This window comes from Brachionichthys hirsutus, chromosome 11, assembly GCF_040956055.1.
Source record: "Brachionichthys hirsutus isolate HB-005 chromosome 11, CSIRO-AGI_Bhir_v1, whole genome shotgun sequence".
Lineage (NCBI taxonomy): Eukaryota > Metazoa > Chordata > Actinopteri > Lophiiformes > Brachionichthyidae > Brachionichthys > Brachionichthys hirsutus.
In genome coordinates, this window is record NC_090907.1 from 10,778,747 (window position 1) to 10,799,123 (window position 20,377).

The 20,377-nt window shown below is 46.7% G+C and overlaps 1 protein-coding gene across 1 annotated transcript in view; it reads left to right on the forward strand.

Annotated features, from left to right (window-relative positions):
- bcas3 (BCAS3 microtubule associated cell migration factor) overlaps positions 1–20,377 on the forward strand; it is a 238,466-nt gene that overhangs the window by 37,777 nt on the left and 180,312 nt on the right. Inside the window, exons 14-15 of the mRNA XM_068745321.1 lie at positions 10,307–10,440; positions 14,083–14,419. Coding sequence (XP_068601422.1) covers positions 10,307–10,440; positions 14,083–14,419 — 471 coding nt within the window. The remainder of the gene's footprint in view (positions 1–10,306; positions 10,441–14,082; positions 14,420–20,377) is intronic.

A 20,377-nucleotide genomic window follows, 5' to 3' on the forward strand; every position in this document is an offset into this window, starting at 1 on the left:
CGGTGTGTGTTATGTGTGCATGTGCAGTTAATAAAGAAGCTGCTGAGAGATGGCTCTCACCCCGTGACCTGAAAGCCCCCAAAAATCTTCACTTATGTAGACTTATGACTAAACTCAACAGCTCCATGTCAGCAGGAACACGATGATATTGCAGACAAAGACAGACAAGATGTGGCTGTTTAGTTTCCACATACTCAACCCCCTCCCGACCAGAACTCACAACGCAAGACGAAAACTGATTCGGTGCGGCTAACGGTACGAAATCCTGCTGAAAACATGCAAGTGGCTAGGATATCTTTAACAAGTACGCGAATGTCTCTTTGAAAACTAGCACTGAAAGTTTAAACTCCTGCCGTCTGTCGAAAGATGCTGCTGCTCGGCTCAACCTCGCAGGATCCCGTTCTTGGCCGTGCAGAAAGGAAAGTTGATCATAAACACGTGCACATTATCTCAGATAGTTTGAGCTGACAATATGGCGGTGGCTGTCAGAAACATTTGATCACCATTGACAGGGTGTTGCTAAATCAACCCACAAGAGCTGTACTTATCATCGTTTCACCCGGCGGGAACTGAGACGGACCGGTGGAACGGCAGGGATCAAATGTGGCTATACGTAGAGAGTAAGCTGGAAGCAGGATTAGCAAAGTACCCGCTTCGTACTAGGGTCGTTCTGCAAGGAAATAGTTTATGGAAGTTGGAATCATTTCTGTCCAAAGAGGCATTGACTTTTAGTGTTACGCCCCTGGAGGAGGTCAACCATGTGCCATATATAAACTCTAACATCTGAGCAGCGTGTTGGTGCACAGCAAAACGAGCTAAAAGGAGAATCCATGTTCAAAGTTCTTGTGCTTGTGCTTCTCAGCGTGCTAAGGCTCGGTCGTCTTGGTGTAGATCAGCTGATTGTAGCTAAAGGTGTGGCCAGCAACCATGAGTTTTATTTCATCCTTGTTCAAAATGCCAGCTTGGTTAGCACAGAGCAACATCTTCATCTTCACCTAACAGTCCGTGTGGCATTTAGTTTCAGTGGACTTGTATGGAAAGGCTGAGCACGCTAGCTGTCCAAGCGCTGCTAGCTAGCTCTGGTTCAGTCCAGGTGTTGTCCACCTCCCGTCCTCGTCTCCTGCTCGTCTCGTTGTTGTGTTTCCAGTATTGACCTGATTCTGGCTGCACCTGTGAGTATTCCTGATCAGTGATGGGTCCAAAGAAAGCGAGTGCTGAGGATGGCAGTAATAAGGAAAGGTGATGATGACGATGGAGATGAAGCATGAAATTATACATCAACGTGACCGTGGTGTCCGTAAGTGATGGGACACACCAGTACGAGCCGAGTACATGGACGGTGTGTAGGAGAACACAAAGCATTCCAGAGGCAGAACTATTATGTACGAGTACCTGTAAGGTACAATTACTGTATAAAGTCCCCCCCCCCCGCACTCCGCTCTTAGCGATATCGTCTGTCTAGAAGTTAATAAGTTAATATTAAACCACATTTTATAGTACAGTAATACTGTATGTCATTTATTGTATCATTGTGTGTAGTTATGCAGCAATTAAAATGTTTATTACATTGTTATCAGCATTGATTTGAGTGTTTTTAGATGTCGGAACAGATTTTTTTACATCGATTTGACATATGAACGATTTGAGTTGCGATCTCGGTCCAGGAACGAGTTCTACACGTATGTATGTCAAGGTATTACTGTATTGCTAAAATTACGACTGAGATCAGCCCCCAGACTGGAGCCACACAAAACAGGCTCCCCGTGTTATTCATTGTCGTTATGGCTTGTAATGAGATTAACCACATAAAAGTACAGGAACTCCTCTTTTCCACTGTTGTGATTGCACGACTCTTTTCCTCATATTGTTTATATTTTTACTCGTCTTAAATTATGAGCGGCCTTGCTGTGGAGCGCCCCATAATTAGAGGCCTTCTGATTCTGTCAGCGTCCAGGATCCTGAGTGGCAGCTTCATCGGCCTGACTCTCTGTGAACTCTTTCAAAGGCCTGAAGGGAAATTTGCTCAGCTCCCTTCCTGCTCTTGTTGGTGGTCAGCCTCAACATGGCAGAAACTAGAACGATAGGCTGAGCTGGAAACAATGGTAGAACTCAAACAGATCCTGGAAAGTCCAAACAGTTTGGCTGGGAAGAGTTATGCTAGAAACCCCAGTGGCTTGTGTGTGTTGGACGCGCTACAGAGGGCGGGCCGGTGGCTGCCAGTTCTTGGGTCCGTGGATCTATTCCTAGTGGTGTAATTAGAGGGACGCAGATGAAGTGCAGTGGCAAAGTGCTCTCTTTAACAGCTGCAATGTGTGTGCGCTTGTTTTCTTTCACGTCTTGTCCTCGTCCCTCGTCCTTAACGATCCTTGACTTGATTATTAGGTATGATGCCAGTGTCAAAATACACTCATGTTTGGAAAAAAGACGCCATTTGATTATAACTGGCCCGAGATGCAATGATTGATCCAGCAGCCACGCAGGGTTCACCCGTTATTCTCTCAAGCATGGGACATTTATTCAGACCCTTTACTTCAAAGTAACGACATCAAACAAACACACCCATTAAACTGTTGCCCGTATTTTAACTTTACTGACCAGAAATAGCATTAGAAAAAAAATAGCATTCAATCATTTCATTGATAAGGAGTCAAATTGCAGCTTATCTGTGTAGCGTTTCGACTGTACAGGTAGTCGTCGACTGACGACCTTCGCGACTCTTCGACTTCGTGACCGCACCTGTCTGTTATTTCTTTATCTGTTTACGAGGTGTTTTTACGGCATCCCGGAAAGCGAGCGAGCGAATCTAGCGTGCGACAGTCTCTGCGCTCTCATCCACGATGTCTACCGAGAGGAAATTGCCTCTTTCTCCCCCGATATTTTCTGTATCATGACGTAGCATAATATTACTTATCGTACTTTAACATGGGCGACTTAGGACAAGTCGGTTAATGACAAAACCTTCGGAACCAATTGTCGTAGTATTGTCGGCGTCGTGGCTGTTATTGTAACGAACAGCAGCGCTTCGATGACTCAGCTTTACCACTGGATGGCGACAACCACACAAGCTGCAATCAGCCAACGCTGCCCCTCTGAACAGACTCGTCCCTCGTAGCTTATCACACAAGAGATCAACTGTTGATCTGCTGACGGTCGCCTCTACTTTGATCGCCGTGAATCAGAATAATCGTATTCAGATTCACTGTAGGGATGGTTTACTTCCACCTTTGTGCTGTTCCCTTCATTCCCTTCTCATCTCGTGAAACACCGCAGGATAGCACAGAATCAGAACTTAATCTGTCCGTAGCAATCTGACTGTCCTGAATATGGATGTACCTCCATCAAAGCCACGAGCAATGGCCGATGAATCAAGGCCAAAACTGTCCCATAAAGCGTGTCCCGGGTTTAGTAGCAGGCTGCTTTAATGAATAGCTTTGGCCCGTTGCGTCTGACCATGCAGGCAGCTGTCCCGCGGAGGCTGCTCTCCGTGGTGTAATAACTCCGTCTCTCCGTCTTACTGATGCGTAAAAGAAACCAGGCCGTCGCCGACAAACCCTGAACCCACACAGCACATGTTGAACATGAGGGGAATTCCCACACACAAGCAGCTCTGCCTGGCCACACATTTATAGTCACACATTTAGCATGGATTGAGTTGTGTCTTCACACCAAGATAGTGATTAGCGTGACACAGCTGGCTCCGGGTGTGATTTACACTGGCTGCTTTGGAGGGATTCTCACCATCTTATATGGGGATCATGTCATTTCATTTAGACTGCTGTGTTCGGTAGTTAAATATAAACTTGTCTCATGATAAATTACATTTAAGCATTTTGTCGTATTTGACGTCCGAAAGTGTTAAAGGCCAGCTCAGCTGTGTTCAACAAATCCATATTATTAGAGCCAGGGTGACTTACAGTTTATATTATGTATTAATTAATATAAAGGAATAGAACCACTTAGTTCAATCAATTATGTAAGCCAGATTTCAAAAAGCATTTTTTGTTTCCTTTTTATGGATATCTTCGCCCAACATCCCAGACCGTCCTGCCTCTCCGCCTTGTGTTCGTTCAGAGGTCACGTTTGGTACTGTTAGCTGCTAACAGTTAGCATCTCAGCTGCCCTCTGTGCTCATTTGCTCGTTGCTCGTCCTGGCTACAGCGTCCAGTGGGAAAAGCATTAGAGAGGTTTGCTTCCTCAGCGAGAGTCTTTATTCACAATAATCCAGTGAAGCGTGAACTGTAATGATGTGACTTTTATAAACACAGAAACATAGCTTTGTGGGCTCACTCAGTATTACAAGATCTAAGACACACACACTGCTCCAAGAAATACTTCTCATGAAATTACTCCATTTACTAAATCTAAAATCCAGAAAGAGTGGGAAAAGCAAATGATTTCCATGTCAACACAAAATCAAGAATCTGTCTGTCAAGGAATCCACCGCTCATGTACCCAAAGATTGGTGATGTTGCTGCAGGGTTAGGGTTAGACCAGGCATGGGAAAACTACGGCCCACCAAATTTGTCCAAATTATATCATTAAAATACATTTTATTATAATTAAACCTCATTCATTTGACCTATGAGCCTCCCATATTCATGCTTTGCTACCTGTAAAAGGCCAAATCATTTCATGTAATGTATTTTACATTCCATTTATATTAGTTCAGATAAACACTCCATCCATCTTTTCCTGGACCGGCCCCTCTGCCAAATTTTAGAACCCTTTGTGGTCCGCAAGTCAAAACGTTTGCCCACCTCCGGGATAAACTTCACGACATTCTGCCTAATTTATCTTCCTCAGGATGCCAGAACAACTGAATGACATTTATCCAATGATACACAAGACGTTTCTTGACATTTTGGCAAGTTCTTATTGAGATAATCTGATGGGGACCAGAATCTTAGATGAAGGAAGTCTCTTTGCTAGAGGAGTCTGTGTTACCACCTTCAGGCTTCGGCATTGCTATTTTTACAGAGTAAGGAGTTTTTCTGTGCCTGTGATGTAATTAAGAGATCCTGATGTTGCAACACAGAAACATTAAGCCACTGTTCCAAAATCCAAATGTTAATGAGGCTGAGCCAGACACAGCTCCTTTTCAGTTTGTGTCTTTCAGATCAATGGACCCCTGGGGCCGTGTGAAATCCTGTCTCTGTCCAGCGGCGGTGAATGTTTGAAGGGATTTCATTAGTTAACACAACTGAACACAAGTCTGAGAAGTTTAAAAGAGGCCATGTGAATGCAAGCAGCTTACTGCTGCAGCCTAAGTGTCTGCCTCTGTGTTGAGAAATGGGATTACGTGCTGATCGCAGGCCCAAATTCTTTATCAGGAAATGTTGGATTGCGATTTGTTTTGGGGCTTTAAAAAAAAAAAAGAGAATGAAATCTAAAGAAGGATCGTGTTAAAGTACTCTCTGAGCTGCTATGAGAACCGGTTTGTTCTGTGTTGGAAAGACGCAGTCAGTGTATTCAGATTCTCTGGGACGACAGAGTGGCAGCAGCGAATCGAGGCGGGACTTGTAGATGGATGACATGTTGCAGATAGGAACAGAATATTTCACCTCCTCATGCTCTCAGCGACTCACTGGCCTTCCTGCACATGGCAGAAGTCATAGTTTAAACCTTTTCATCAGTACATGTGGAAATATGTAAATGCTCCATAGAAGCAGGCTTCGGTCATTTGTTTTTCACTTCAGGTGATGAAAGAGCCGGCCTGGAACTCTGCCCTGAGAACAGCCACGCTTTTCCTGATGCTGGTAGGAGCATGTTGAAGCCAGGCTTGTTTCTCCTTCAGCGTCACTGCGACATTAGCCTCTCTCTCTCTCTCTCTCTCTCTCACACACACCTGTTTTTGTGTTTGTGTTAATGTAGTGCTCACAGCCAGACTGGGAAACGCACAGAAAAACACAACCCTCGGTTCAGCACAGCTCTCATACGTTCCACCATCTTCACACCTGTAGGTTCAACCGGGAGCCCCTTAATGAAGCGAGTCCAAATGCATTTTGTAGGTAGTGTGTTGTTGATGCGCTTCAATGCGGAAGAAAGTCTGTCTTCTCTGCCTCATGGTAACATTGAATATTATCCACAGACTTCCTCTCAAACTGCCTCACTTCCTGCAGCAGATCGATGAGCTCATCCGAAGCGTCTCGTTCTACGGCATGCTTTAGGTTAAGATGTTGTTTTGCCTCTGAACAGCAGTTGTAACGGAGTTGGATGAACATTTGCGTAAAGGAGCCGTGCCAAAGATGGCGTGCACGTGTTTGGGTCACATGTCACGCCTCTCGCTTTTGGAATGTCACTATGCTATTTAAGAATCAGGCGTCGGGTGGCATTGTGTCAGAGTATGTTTATTCAATGTACGGCAGTATTGCATCTTTAGCTAATATTTTGCTCGTAGCTGGAGTGCTAATTTTGCAGCTACAGTGTATTGGTCTAAGTTTTGAGATGTCTGGCCTTCTCTAGAATATAATGGAGTACAAGGCATTTCACTTAATGCAGCCTCATGGGTAGTGCGGTTAGCAGGCGCTAACGTAGCATTGGCAGGTTCTCCCTTGAGCCGGTCCCAAGCCCGGATAGCTGCGGAGGGTTGCATCAGGAATGGCGTCCAGCATAAACATTTGCCAAAATTGAACACGCCAAACAACATAAATAGGAAAGACATACTTTTATTATAGTATGTCTTTCATGCGTGGAAGGATATACACGTGTTTTAACACAAACAAGGGATTGCAGAGATTAAACAAGTTATCGGGAAGTCACATTCAGACTATTCGAGGGGCACTGATTTGTTCATCCCAAACGGCAGGCAGAGTTTTTGGGCTTTTATTTTTCAGCCGTCAAACTGACCACCTGATGATGATTTGGTATCAGATAGCCAAAAACCGCTGAATTGATCTTACTTATGCAGGTCTGGTCAAATAGCTGCTATAAAAAACACGAGTACCCCCCCCCCCCCCACACACACACACACACACCTCTTACTCTACTACTTATGTATCCATCAGAGTATTTTATTTTTCCCTCATGTCATTTTGATAAGGAAAGTCCTCCAGGGGTTTTGAATGACTTCAAACTGTTGAGTTTTCAAATGAAAGACAGCAGAACAGCAGCTGAAGGTGGGTTGGTCGGCAGGAGTGGGTCGATGTGCAGGTGGCTGAGTCGTGGAGGGTGGTCGATGATCTATGCATAACATGTGTGAGACACATACAAACACACACACACAAAGCCTGGTGTTGGGGTGGATACTCTTTGTATGCTGAGCTCATTCGCACTGAATGCATCCTGGTTCAGTAAAGCTATCTGAGTGCCCCAAGTGCTCCATATTGGAAGCTTTATGCCTTCCACATGGTTATAGTTTGAGATTTTCCCAATTTTCAAAGGCTTTTTTGAGCCTAGTGTTGGTAATTAAAAAGTGGACTAGGTTTGTTGTGGCCTTTTTTGTTGCCAAGTCGGGAACTCACCACCCTCTTTGTTGCTCTCTCCATTTCATTCCTAGCTTTTCCCTCTTTCTGTATCCCACCCCCTCATCCCATCTGCCTTTGTCAAGATTGAGGCTAGCCCAACCGCCTTGTAAAAAAAAAAAATCAGCGTCCTACTAATATCGGCGGGATTGAGCAGATGTTTTGTGTTTGGATGCTCGGCAATGGGACACTGAAGCCTCCAGAAAAACACAACAAGACAATTTTTGGGGAGGAAGAGAGCAAAAGAAGATATTTATGGAAATGATGATTGTATCACTTCCCTCATGTCCCATACAGTTGCACGCCTCACACACATGGCAAATTAGAGGTTATCTCTTCCAGTTCTTAGTGCATGTCTAAGTGCGTGTGCAAGCGATTTTGGTACTAAAACATTGTAAATATCACAGAAACCTCTGAGACGAGGTGTTATAAATAGGACGTGTCAAACCCTGCTCCGGCCAGCCTTTGGTTTCCCTGAAACCCTCTCTTTTCACCCGCCAAGTGGTTCTGCTGCTTTTTAATTTGGCCTTCCCGCAGGCTAACCGACTGACGCCTCACGGTGAAGGCCTCTGTATTTCAACAAGGCCACAAAACCCCATCCTCGGTCGCTCAAAGCTCTCAAAGCTCTCCAGCCTCTCTGGGCTGCTGCTTTTTTGGAGCCCAGACTCTACCATCAGCAGAAGAGAAAAGCCGGCCTGGCTGGAATACAGCGGCCAAGTCTCTTCTGTCAGAAAGCCGATGGCCAGACTCTCCAGCCACCGGGTGGGTGTGGCCAGACCAAAACAGAGAGAGGAGGAAGAAAGGAGGAGAGGAGTGTGGGGGGCGAGAGGGTTCGAGAGCGAGAGGAAGCTCCCAGATAAACAGACCGCAGTGCCTCAACTCCTAATCACCCCGCGCTTCCGTTTCCAGACGCTATAATTAGAAGGGCCCCGTCCCTTTTTTCTCTCTATTCCCAGTTGACGCAAATGCTTCTTGTGGCTTGGCACCTCATTTGGGGTGTGGGTTTTCTAGAGTTTACAGGCCCCGGGCCTTTCCTCTTTGGCTTTTTTGGTCACTCTGATACAGCATGAATAGCTAACCACTGTCTTAATCCACACTTCACTCGCTTTCCTTCCTTCACCTACGAAAATCTGCCCGTCTATCCATTAGTGAGTCTCCACCTCCTTCATTCCTCCTGTCATCTCTAAATAGGACTGTCTTTCAAATGGGTCAACTTTTACATTTCCAGAGACGCAGTTTTCCATCTCCCGTGCACGTGTTGCTGAATCCTTTTAATCCAGTGCCAGTCCAGCCTCTTCTTTTCACGTCTGACATGCCACCCAATAACGGCTGGCCACTAATTAGAACCTACTGCAGCCTCGACAAAAGATTCCATGGAGAGCGACCGAGGAACAGTACTAATTATTTAAATATCATGCATGTGGGGGAATCGCAGAGACAGCGTTCTCCCTGTATCAGTGATGCTTTGAAACATTTGGAGCTGCTGCCCGATCGATGGGTTTGTTTGTCGGAGCTTGAAAGGCTTCTGGGGTTTTGGGTCTGGGCTGTGTTTGAACAGCGCTGTAGTGTTCTTTGTTTTACAGCTGAGCCAGTTGAGTTCTGGGTTTGTTCTGGTGTGGTTACTTGAGCATGTTGTTTATAGTGCAGACCTGTACTTTCTGGATTTTTGACAAGCTTCAAATAAAACGAGGCCAAATTTAATGGGCCCGTCACCGGAGGGGGTTACACTTGTGTTGGGCTGCGGTTCGGTGTTTCTGTGAAGCAGAATGCACGTGCACGCTCGACCATGACACGCATGAATATATTGATCCTCTCTTTTGCAGACACTCGTCATGTTGTCTGTCCTCCAGGACATACACGACCCGGGCGCCGCTCTCTGCCATGCAGACCGAGCCGGCAGCAACAAATGATGGCTTACTTTTTAAAAGCGTGCTAATTCTGTCAGGCTGTGCTGCACAGTTTGCAGTGCTGCCTGCCTTCGCGTGAGCCGCTGGAGTGGGATGCAGTTCAAATACTTTGGTTGGCTGCATTTGGCACGAGTTTACTAGCAGTGGTGTTTAAACACTGGCATGGTTCAGCCGTCCTCGGGTCACATTGGACCTCAGCAAAAAGGTCATTTTAGCTTCAATTAATGACTAAAGTGAAAGAATTTCTGCTGCAATAGAATATTTTCTTCCGGCATATTATTTCACATGCATACTGTTTATTTATTTTTTTCCCCCACTAGGTGTTTGTAATGGATTGATGATTTGTTTTCACTGCATCATATGATCGTCATGGCACCAGAAGTTAAAAGCTATAGTAAAAAATGCTACGCATAATTCCAGACGCTGCAGCAGCAAATAAGAACATGCTGGTAAAACGTTCTTAAGTTGTTCTCTGATGATTTCATTTCCACACAGGCACATTGTAAATAGTAATAAATATATTTTTTACAGCATTGAGTTAAAACCCGATCGGCCGTATTAATAGTAACATCCGTTCTCTGTTAGTGCTTTTATTTGTTTAGCTTATTTAGGAGGGACACAGCAGCGACTGAGCCTAAAGGGACGATTTCCCCTTAACGTAATACAGTACACTAAAATAAAACTACAAGTACTTAAATATGGAACCAGCATGAGAGAAGAGTCCCTATATTAGCACATACAGCATTTACTAAAGGCAGCAATAAATACTAGTAACTAGTACCAAATGTAGAATGTAATATTCAAAGGCAACACATTCCGGTGGAAAAAACTGCAAGTCAAACACTAATGTCACAGATGGAAGTTCATTGGCTGAATGAAGTGGTAATAAGAGACAGTTGGTTGTGGGCGTGGCTCCTAATGCTGCTGCGTCTGCTGCAGGGATGCTGCTGGTGACGGCCGACACGCTGGGCCATGATTTCCACGTGTTCCAGGTTCTCACCCACCCCTGGGCGTCCTCCCAGAGCGCCGTCCACCATCTCTACACGCTGCATCGTGGGGAGACGGAGGCCAAGGTCTGAGCCACACACACACACACACACACACACACACTATTATCAGCTCCGGTAATGAGTCAATGGCGGAACATCCAACCATCCATCCATCTATCTATACGTCCGTCCATCCATCTCTACGTCCATCCATCCATTCATCCACCTATATGTCCAGCCATTCATGCATCCGTCCGTCAATTCATCCGTCTATATGTCCATCCATCCATCCATCCATCCATCTACATGTCCATCCATCCATCCATCCATCCATCTGTATGTCCATTCATCCATCTATTCATCCATCCATTCATTCATCCATCTACACGTCCATCCATCTATATGTCCATCCATCCATCCATCCGTCCGTCCATCTCTACGGCGATGCTGCTTGATCCTCAGCTATCAGCTGCATGAGCCGGATACGTGCTGGTTGAACAGTTGAATTTGACCCTGGAACATTGTGAATCTTTGCTGGACAGCACTTTTCTCATCACACGCCTTTACTTGTTCTGTTCCTTTGGCTCCTCCCTGTGTTTTACAGCTTATGGGGTTTTCTATGGAGCATGTGATCAGCGGACTTGGGCCAGTCTTCAAACACAGCGGTACACGGTACACAGCATAAACACAACGGTAGCCCCGTCTGATGACATTCAGGCGCGGTGCGACCCCGCTGTGCAGAGCCGGACTCGGTGTGCAGCTCCTATTGGTTGACTCAGGGCAGCAGATCGTAGACACCTTCCTGATTTAAAATCCAAAGCACCCAGAGAAACATTGCAGAGAAGCTTACTCAACAAAAGTGCTCTAGGCCTTGTTGGGTTCAGGATTATTGACCGTGAAAACGGACCATCACACACACACACACTCTCACAGCCTGCCTATAGTTAATATATGACCAAACGGCAGGTCCGCTGACCGGCTGCACACTGAGCCTTCTTTGATCAGACCCCTTGTAAACACTGAATGCTGGCCTCAGCCTAGTGCTTGGCCAAGGGGTTATCGCCACACACTCTCACACCCACCCACACACGCCCACAATCACACACACACACACACGCTCAGACACACAGTAGAGAGTGATAGTCCTCAGCTAGGTGGGTGGAGAGACGCCTTATCTGTCTCCAAATGTCAAACATGCCGCTAGCTGTCAGTGACCCGAGGCCAGGTAAACAGACCTGCTGCTGATAGCAGCTAGAAGGGGCTGAAGAGGACCAGGATACAGATGAGAGCGGAGCCGGGGGCAAACAGGACTGCCCCAGTCATTGGGGTTGCAGGGCGGCTCCACTGCTGCCGAACTGAACTGGCCCTGAACAATCAGCTGTGATTGGAGTGATATAAGTCGGTGTGTCTGCATGGACCGAAGTCAAGGGAACTCTGAGCTGAACATCCTCTGCCATCCACAGCAGGCATCGACTCACACAGATGCTGGAAGAAGACGAAGCTCGCCCAGCGCTGAGCTTCTCTCTTGCCCAACATGAATTAAACAAGGAATTAAAATGTCGTTATTCTAACTGTATGCATAGACTGGTGCACAATCTACAGCAAAGATAAGCACGATGGGTAGGGAGACTGAGGGTCGCAGTGAAATAATGAGTCTTTGAACTATTCTAACATAAGGAAGCAGACACGCCTCCAACAAGATGGTCGCGGTTATTTCAGGCTTAGCCAGACTGGTGAGCTCAAAAGGATGTTTGATCTCACAGGAAAATACATCAGCAGTTTTGTTGACTGTAACGTTTGCTATGCCTTTTATTCAATCATCAGTTAAGAAAAAGGCTCCGAACCAAATGAGCCGCCTTTTCGACGATGAGCTCATTGCGTCGGTAACATTTGTGGATAGCGGTAGCTGTTAGCCGACTGCACGCACAGGAATCGCAGGTCACAAGACACATATTCCATTACTAATGTGTTAGCTTGACGTTATTAGCATTAGCCATAGCCGCATATTTTTTGTCTTCTATTTGAATGACTCACAAGCAGGGGTTAAAGTAGATCGGAACGGGTCGCGGCTCTGATTGGGCGTCTTGTGACGTCATACTTAGAGAGGTTGACTTGTTTGAATCAATCAATCAATCTGACCTACGTTTCTATTTGCGTTTGGGATTATGGTCAGGGATCTCGTAATCCAGTAAATGGCCTTTTCTCCGCAGGCCGAGTCTGACGCTGTATAATCCTTGACCACGATAAAAGATCTGGCAACTCTTGTTCCAGCTCTGCCATCGTAATCATTCCTGATGCCGCCCTTCTGTTCCCGGCTCGACACGGAACAGCTCTTGCCCCACCAGAGTAAACCCCCGTCGACATCTCTGTATTCCTTTCTTGCACAGTGACACCTGAGCGCTCCAGCCTCTCTGGAATGTCCTCCACACAAGCACGTCCTTGTGACCCAATACAATTACCTTCCACTTTTTTCACACAGTGTTGGATGACTGCTGCATATTTGCCTGGTTGTGACACTTTAAATGTGCTCTCCCAGGTAAGCCCCCCGACGGGCCGTTAGGATTCAGGCACCCGTTTAATAACTTCAGGTCTATTATGACACACACAGGGTTGCTCTTTATCATCTCAAAGTGATCCCTTATCAGCCCAAGCCCCCCCCCCCCCCCCCCTCATTCACTCATCTGTGTGGAGTGTAGTAACTGTCTGGTATGCAGAGGATGCCCCATTAACTGTCATTGCTGGGGACAATTACCGAGTCCGTCCTGGCAGGAGATTAGAGGCCCTCGGGTCCAGAGCTGTCTCGTTCGGCTGAGGAGCTGGACATTCCTGATCTGACTTTTCTCCTGGACTTTTCCCTTTGATTTTCTTCCAGTTCGTTCGGCTTCCCTGACTCGATTTTTAATAGTATGTTGAACAGGTCACGTTATTTCAGCACACTGTCGCCTCATCGGTTTGCCACTTCTTGGCTCTCTTCGGTCCTTTTGTCCCCCCCCCCCCCCCCGCCCCCCCCTCCTTTGATTATATTGTCCATTGCAGCCGGTCTGTCTGCTCTCCTGCATGTCTAACATACTCGGGGAGATACTGTCTCCTGCTCAGTCTGTCTGTCTGAGAAGCACGACAACAAGGACACCATCAGCTTTGTCTCTTCATTAATCAGGCCAAACACTCAATTTGTCACAATTAACTATGTAATTGATTGTCTTTTGTCATGCATGAGGTCTCTTGTTGTTTCCCTCCAGATGCCGCTTTGATCAGAAATCAGAAAAGGATTTCTTCAGTGGTTGTAAATCAGTAATAACACATGAGCTTCATGTCACGTTGAGCTGGTCTAGGTGCCTTTATTATAGTTTAGTTTGGGTTATAACCAGGCTTAAGGCTGTTTGTGTCCACATAACCTGCTTTTCTTAGCCTGAGGCTTTACTGGCCTAAACACGGGAATACTAACCTCCTCCTGATCAGGTCAGCTTCGCTATCAGCGTAGATCAAAAGACGGTTTTTCCTCGCTGGCTCTTATCTTTTCTGTTTTTGACTAGTCCTGTGAGCCCTAATTGATTTGACATGTAGAGATACAGTATATTTTACTTTATTGACGAATAGAATATTTGTTGGCTGTGATGACATCAGGCTAATCCGGCTTTTTTCGGGCCTCAGTCCTGAATGGAAATGTAGTGAGAAGGTTTTTTCCTGCATCTGGCACCCCCACTAACCCGTCCTGTCTCTCTCCAGGTCCAGGACATGTGTTTCAGCCAGGACAGTCGCTGGGTTGCCATCAGCACCCTCCGTGGCACCACCCACGTGTTTCCTGTTAACCCCTACGGCGGTGCACCCTGCGCCCGCACACACATGTCCCCCCGTGTGGTCAACAGAATGTCCCGCTTTCAAAAAAGCGCCGGCCTGGAGGAAATCGAACAGGAGTTGAACTGGGTGGCTGCGCTAGGAGGAGCAGCCGGTGGCGGAAGCATGGGAGGAGGCGGCTGCATCCTGGGTGGAGGAGGAGGCATCGGGGGCCGCTGCAGCCCCATACCTGGCCTGTCCAGCAGTCCGTCGGGGTCTCCGCTACACGGTGAGGAGCTGGGACAGAGGGGGAAGGAAAGGCTAATTGGTGTCCCTAGTCATTTCATGGCATGTAACCTAAGGGAAGGTCAAAGGAGCAGTTGTGTGTGTGTGTGTGTGTGTGTGTGTGTGGATGAAAACTCCGAACAGCTTTCTGCATCAAAGCAAAGTGGAGGAAGGCCGACACCTTCAGTTGTAAATCTTTGAATTCATCTCCTAATCCATCTTTCCAGAAGCTCTGAGATCCCACATTGATGGGAAAAAGTTATTTAACTCCAAGTCTGTACATGAATTCAAGCTTTTGAAGATCTATAAATAACGTGTGTCTGAATCTGTCCAGGATTCCGTGGCATCATTTTACGTTTGTTTTGTTTATTTACATCAGCATTGATTTACTTTACTTAATTTCAGATGTTGAGGGAGATGATGTCCTGCTAGTTATCTGTAAATCTCCAGAAATCCTTCACAGTTACTATCTGTGTGTGTGTGTGTTCAGTGACGGGTCATCTCAGTAGCTCTTTTCCAGGTACTCTGATTGGTCTGCTGCAACCTTGTCTGGCTTGTTTGTCAAACAGCAGCTTGCTCTGGCCGCCTGTACCCCGACCTGACACACACACACACACACACACACACACATACACACACACACACACACACACACACACACACACACACAACGCACTGCCTGACCCCAGAGGTGTTACTCAGTGTAAAATATCACAGTTCTCATCAGTCATGGGTTTCCCCGAATATCCTTGCACTTCGGAAGGTGCGCCACAGTCGGGGCGAGGTCAGGAACGGGATAAACATTTCAAAGAACCACATGACTGGGAATCGACCAGTCTGTTTTTAGTTTGGAAATGGTTTTCAACTTGCACGATTGGAAAACAGATTTTAAATGTTAATGCTCGAACAAGTCAGAATGAAGTGTCATCTTAAATCAAAAAAATAAATAAAATACTCACACATATATATGTGTGTGCAAATATATATACATTATTCTGAGAGTCTTCTATTGGGAGAAAAGATTCTGCCACCATGAGGTCAGGTTCAGAACATGTTGTCATCGCTCTTTCCCACAACTCACACAAACACAAATATACATTCACACAAACACGCTCTCTTGAAAGACGGCGCCCTTGTTTCCTCTCCCTTGTCCAGGTTCAGACCCCTCTGTAACCCCGACACCAAAATACACACACACACACATTCCTCCACGCTGTGAAAAATAGGCCATCAAACATTAAAAGGACGTCAGACTTCGGAGAGTCTCTGCTCTGCTGCGATGAGAGACAGAGGGGCAGAAACATCAAAGTGGGATGAGAGGTGAAAGTGAGTGAGCAAAGTAATGAGGTGCAATTGAGAAAAATGAAGGAGAGATAGAAGAGGGAGAATAGAGGAGGGGGCGTGACGGACGAAGGAAGAGAAAGATAAGTTTGTAGTAGCAGCGCTGAAAGCTGGGGTCTCGGGGAGCGTGGTCGTAAATCACACTTTAGTTTCAAAGGAGGGCATTACTACCACCTGTCAACAATTAGTCCTCACAGTGATACCTTATTGTGTGAGTGCGTGCACGTGTGTGTGTGTGTGTGGGAGGATGATGAACTGTCTGCACAATTGATCATTCTTTTTCTGAGCTGAAAACGCAGCAGGTCAGAGTAAATGATTACTGAGCGCTGTGGTGAAGTGCTTGTTTGAATAAATGGGAGGTTTTCATAACTAGAATATTTTACAGTTTATAAGAGTCGACAGGAAATTGAAGTCAGCTTTCACACTGCTTTCATCAAGGTGTTAATCTGAACCATACGGACACAAGCGCACCTTCTGATAGACCCCAAGCGCCTTGCTGTGCGCGCCACAAGCCGGCCGCCGCTTGCACTTAAAGTGTTATTACCTCGTTATAACAAGTTTAAAGTTCACTATGTTCCAATTGACCTTCCCTAACTTTGTAATGTGTGTTGCATGGAGGCTCACGTCAGACATGGTTCTGAAAGCACCCACCGTTCATTCTACACATGCAGAGTTATTTTTAATCCAACAGAAACACTGAACAGCTTCATTTCAAACATATCACACGTATGTGAACGATGTAAATGATCATGTCAATCGCTGAGGTGGTCAAATCTAAGTACTGTAGTACATACCGGTATGCTGTGTTATGGCTGTTGATTTTAAAAAGATTATTAAAGTCATAGAAAATTAACATTGATAAATAATGAATAGATTCTCTTTGTATTCTTTATCCTTACAGATCAAAAGTGAATTAATCCACTGATGAAGCTTATTTCTCATTGGTTTACATGATTGAAATAAGGATAAATATTATCTTGCTGAGAGCAAAAAGATAAAGTAGTTAAAGTAGCTGTGATATAAGATATTTCCCTCTTCAGTGGAGTCTCAGCAGATTTATCATTTTGAGGCTTCGCTGTCAAAGATAACCCAACATTTCAGACAAACAATCGACCCTCACCTTCAAAAGCAAGTGCAGGGGTAGGGTATGGTGGAACCCCAGTAGTTCGCTGTGTGTGTGTTTTGAAGATAAAATGGCTCCATGCATCCTGCCACACGTAAATTTAGACATCCAGCTCCTCCCACCACTACCGCTGCCACCAGCGTTGATAAAAACTCCATCATTTGTGCAGTTGTCACAGGATGCAAACACGTTGAGTCACATTTGCTTTTGCGTCCGTCTTCATCCTGTTTTTGCACACTGGGTGTGAACTTTGGGCAACAAAAGCGGTTTTCTGAGGCTGGCAGAAAGCGGCGGGCCGAGGCTGGCCCACCTAGCCACAACAGCTGCCCTGTGATTGTCGCCAGAGGGGACGGCGTTGATTTTTGGGAAGGAACTGTAGAAAAGTACACATCCTTCTCAAAGTTACCACCCCGGGCCGCCAGCATGCCTAAGAATAGAGGCTGCGGTTGGCCATTGCCTTGTTGCAGTTCAAATCTGAAATGTCTTCCCACCCCCGCATAAAAATGATGGGACCGTCCTGTGCTGTAAACGTGGGCTGTCAGCGGCCCAGCGAATACGAGGCTTGATTAGTGAGTGCAGCTTCTGCCCAGGGCAGAGGTTACGGAGGCTACAGCCGCCATGTGGCAGCAGCCAGAGGCATGTTACAGGAGCGCTGCGTGCTACAGGAGCGCTGCGTGCTACAGGAGCGCTGCGTGCTACAGGAGCGCAGCTTGTTACAGGAGCGCTGCGTGCTACAGGAGCGCTGCGTGCTACAGGAGCGCTGCGTGCTACAGGAGCGCTGCGTGCTACAGGAGCGCAGCTTGTTACAGGAGCGCTGCGTGTTACAGGAGCGCTGCGTGCTACAGGAGCGCTGCGTGCTACAGGAGCGCAGCTTGTTACAGTAGCGCAGCGTGCTACAGGAGCGCAGCTTGTTACAGGAGCGCTGCATGCTACAGGAGCGCTGCATGCTACAGGAGCGCAGCTTGTTACAGGAGCGCTGCGTGTTACAGGAGCGCTGCGTGCTACAGGAGCGCAGCTTGTTACAGGAGCGCTGCGTGCTACAGGAGCGCAGCTTGTTACAGGAGCGCTGCGTGTTACAGGAGCGCTGCGTGCTACAGGAGCGCTGCATGCTACAGGAGCGCAGCTTGTTACAGTAGCGCAGCGTGCTACAGGAGCGCTGCGTGTTACAGGAGCGCAGCATGTTACAGGAGCGCTGCATGCTACAGGAGCGCAGCATGTTACAGGAGCGCAGCTTGTTACAGTAGCGCAGCATGTTACAGGAGCGCTGCATGCTAAAGGGAGCGCAGCATGTTACAGGAGCGCTGCGTGCTACAGGAGCGCAGCGTGCTACAGGAGCGCTGCGTGCTACAGGAGCGCTGCGTGTTACAGTAGCGCTGCGTGCTACAGTAGCGCTGCGTGCTACAGGAGCGCTGCGTGCTACAGGAGCGCAGCGTGCTACAGGAGCGCTGCATGCTACAGTAGCGCTGCATGTTACAGCGGTAACAAAGCCACTCAAATCCTCCTCTAAAACCTTCTTGATCTGTGTGGAGGTTTCGGTGTGGAGGTTTCGGTGTGGAGGCCTGCACGTCAGCCTCTGGTGCGGCCGATGGCGATCAGACCTTCGTTCTTCCTGCGGACTGTGAAACGTGTCCACCTCCTCTGCCCGCCCCCCCCCCTGTCTGGCGACACTCTCGTGACAGTGATGACTTGCTTTGTATTTTTTAACATGCGTCGGGGGCCTTTCTGTGTATACGCGCCGCTAGTTGTACACGCTACACTACCCCACCATAAAACATCAACGCAAGGCTATTAGTCAGTGCAACAGATTTGTTTCCTCACCGAGCAAAAGCCCTGGTGGTCCGATGGTGGGGGCCATCTGGACCCTGGCGCTGGTTCAGAGAGAATGGAGGATGCGAAAAAACAAGGTGTGACAGGAAACTGTTAATTCACTTGTTGATAAAGGGCCACTTCCTTTCTGCTATTAGAGGCTGACGGCTTGCTTATTTGGGTTTGGACCTTTGTTTTATCCCCTCTCCGAGCGCTCCCCTTCGTCAGTCATCGTCCTGTGGTGAAAAACACCAACGTTCAGCAGAGGTCCATGCCAAGGAAGCATTACCTCATCACTGCTGGCGTGTGACGTGTCGTGTATGTACTCGACCTCTCTGCCACCCTGTACTGTACTCGTTACTGTAAGTTAAACAGTTACAGGGTACAGTTTGAAGTTACACAAAGACTGAAGGTTCCCAAATCAAACCGCTTTCTGTCCTCATGGTGAGCCGTCTCCTGTTGATCAGTTGGACCAGCGCGGGCCATGCTCGGCTGTGTTTTGACATTTGCACTATGCTCTTTTATTTCCATCATTGGATTCCTGTTCTCCAGCTGCAGCAGCTGCAGGGATGCTCCTCTCAGACTGCTAGCCTGTTTAGCCTCTGTTGGTTAGCACTACCCCCCCCCCCCACACACACACACACACACACACTTGAAGAATTAGACATGTCAAACAGAAAATACATTTATATGTAGTGACACATTAACAGTAAATGTTCTGTAAAATTTAAACATTTATGTTTATTTCCTTTCCTTAGGAATAAATTACACATTTTTCATTTTAGGAGCGTTTGATTCTTGTGACATTCAAATCCTTAAAGAAAAGATAAGAAGTGTTTATTTTTAAAACAAGAACCCCAAACAATTCAAAGAAAACTCGTAAGAAATGAGTCCATTTTTATTTTTCACTGTGCGGTGGCATTTTCCTTCCAGATGAGAGTCAGAGTGAGGAAGGAAGTCTCTAAGATGAGGCGGCTCCAGCTTTCAAACATCTCCTCCTCGTCTGTGAGCGTTTCAGAAAGACGACAGCAGCCATGAGAGAATGTGCAGCAGTGTGTTCCATTACATCTAACAGACCGGTCGCCACATCTGTGTGGAAGTCATTTCAAAATGACAATATAGTAATAATAACAATAATAAAAGCTGTGTGCGATAAACAGAGTGAATGTCAGGCCAAGACTATGATGGAGCCCTTTTTTAAATCCTTTAAGATGTTTTATTAGAGAAAAAGAATTCTAACGTGTTCTGTCGCTGCTTTATTAGACTTTTTGGTGAGGACCTTCAGAACCCCCTTCAGGATCCCAGCGGTCCCACTTTGAAAACCACTGGCCTAAATAAACATGCTGGGCCTTGTTCCAAGGTCTCCACACTCACATACGGTTTCATATATTTCATAAATTTCATCATCCAGTATTAACATTTCCATATTTCTAAACGCTAGGAGCGGTTGTCATGGTGAAATGATCAAACGTTCGCAGTCATCCCAGTCAGGTGAGGCTTCACTCAGGACAGATCCTGTTATATAACGTTGCGAAGGGTGGACGTGATGGGTTCAGTACCTCTGCTGTCCTCCTCGTGGCGCTGTGTGGTAAGGATTGTTGGTCGAGGGAGGAGCGGAGCGTTGGGAGGGAAGCTGCCTTGATGCAAATCTAACAGCGAAAAAAGGGGGAAATTTCTTCCGCTTCTTTAATG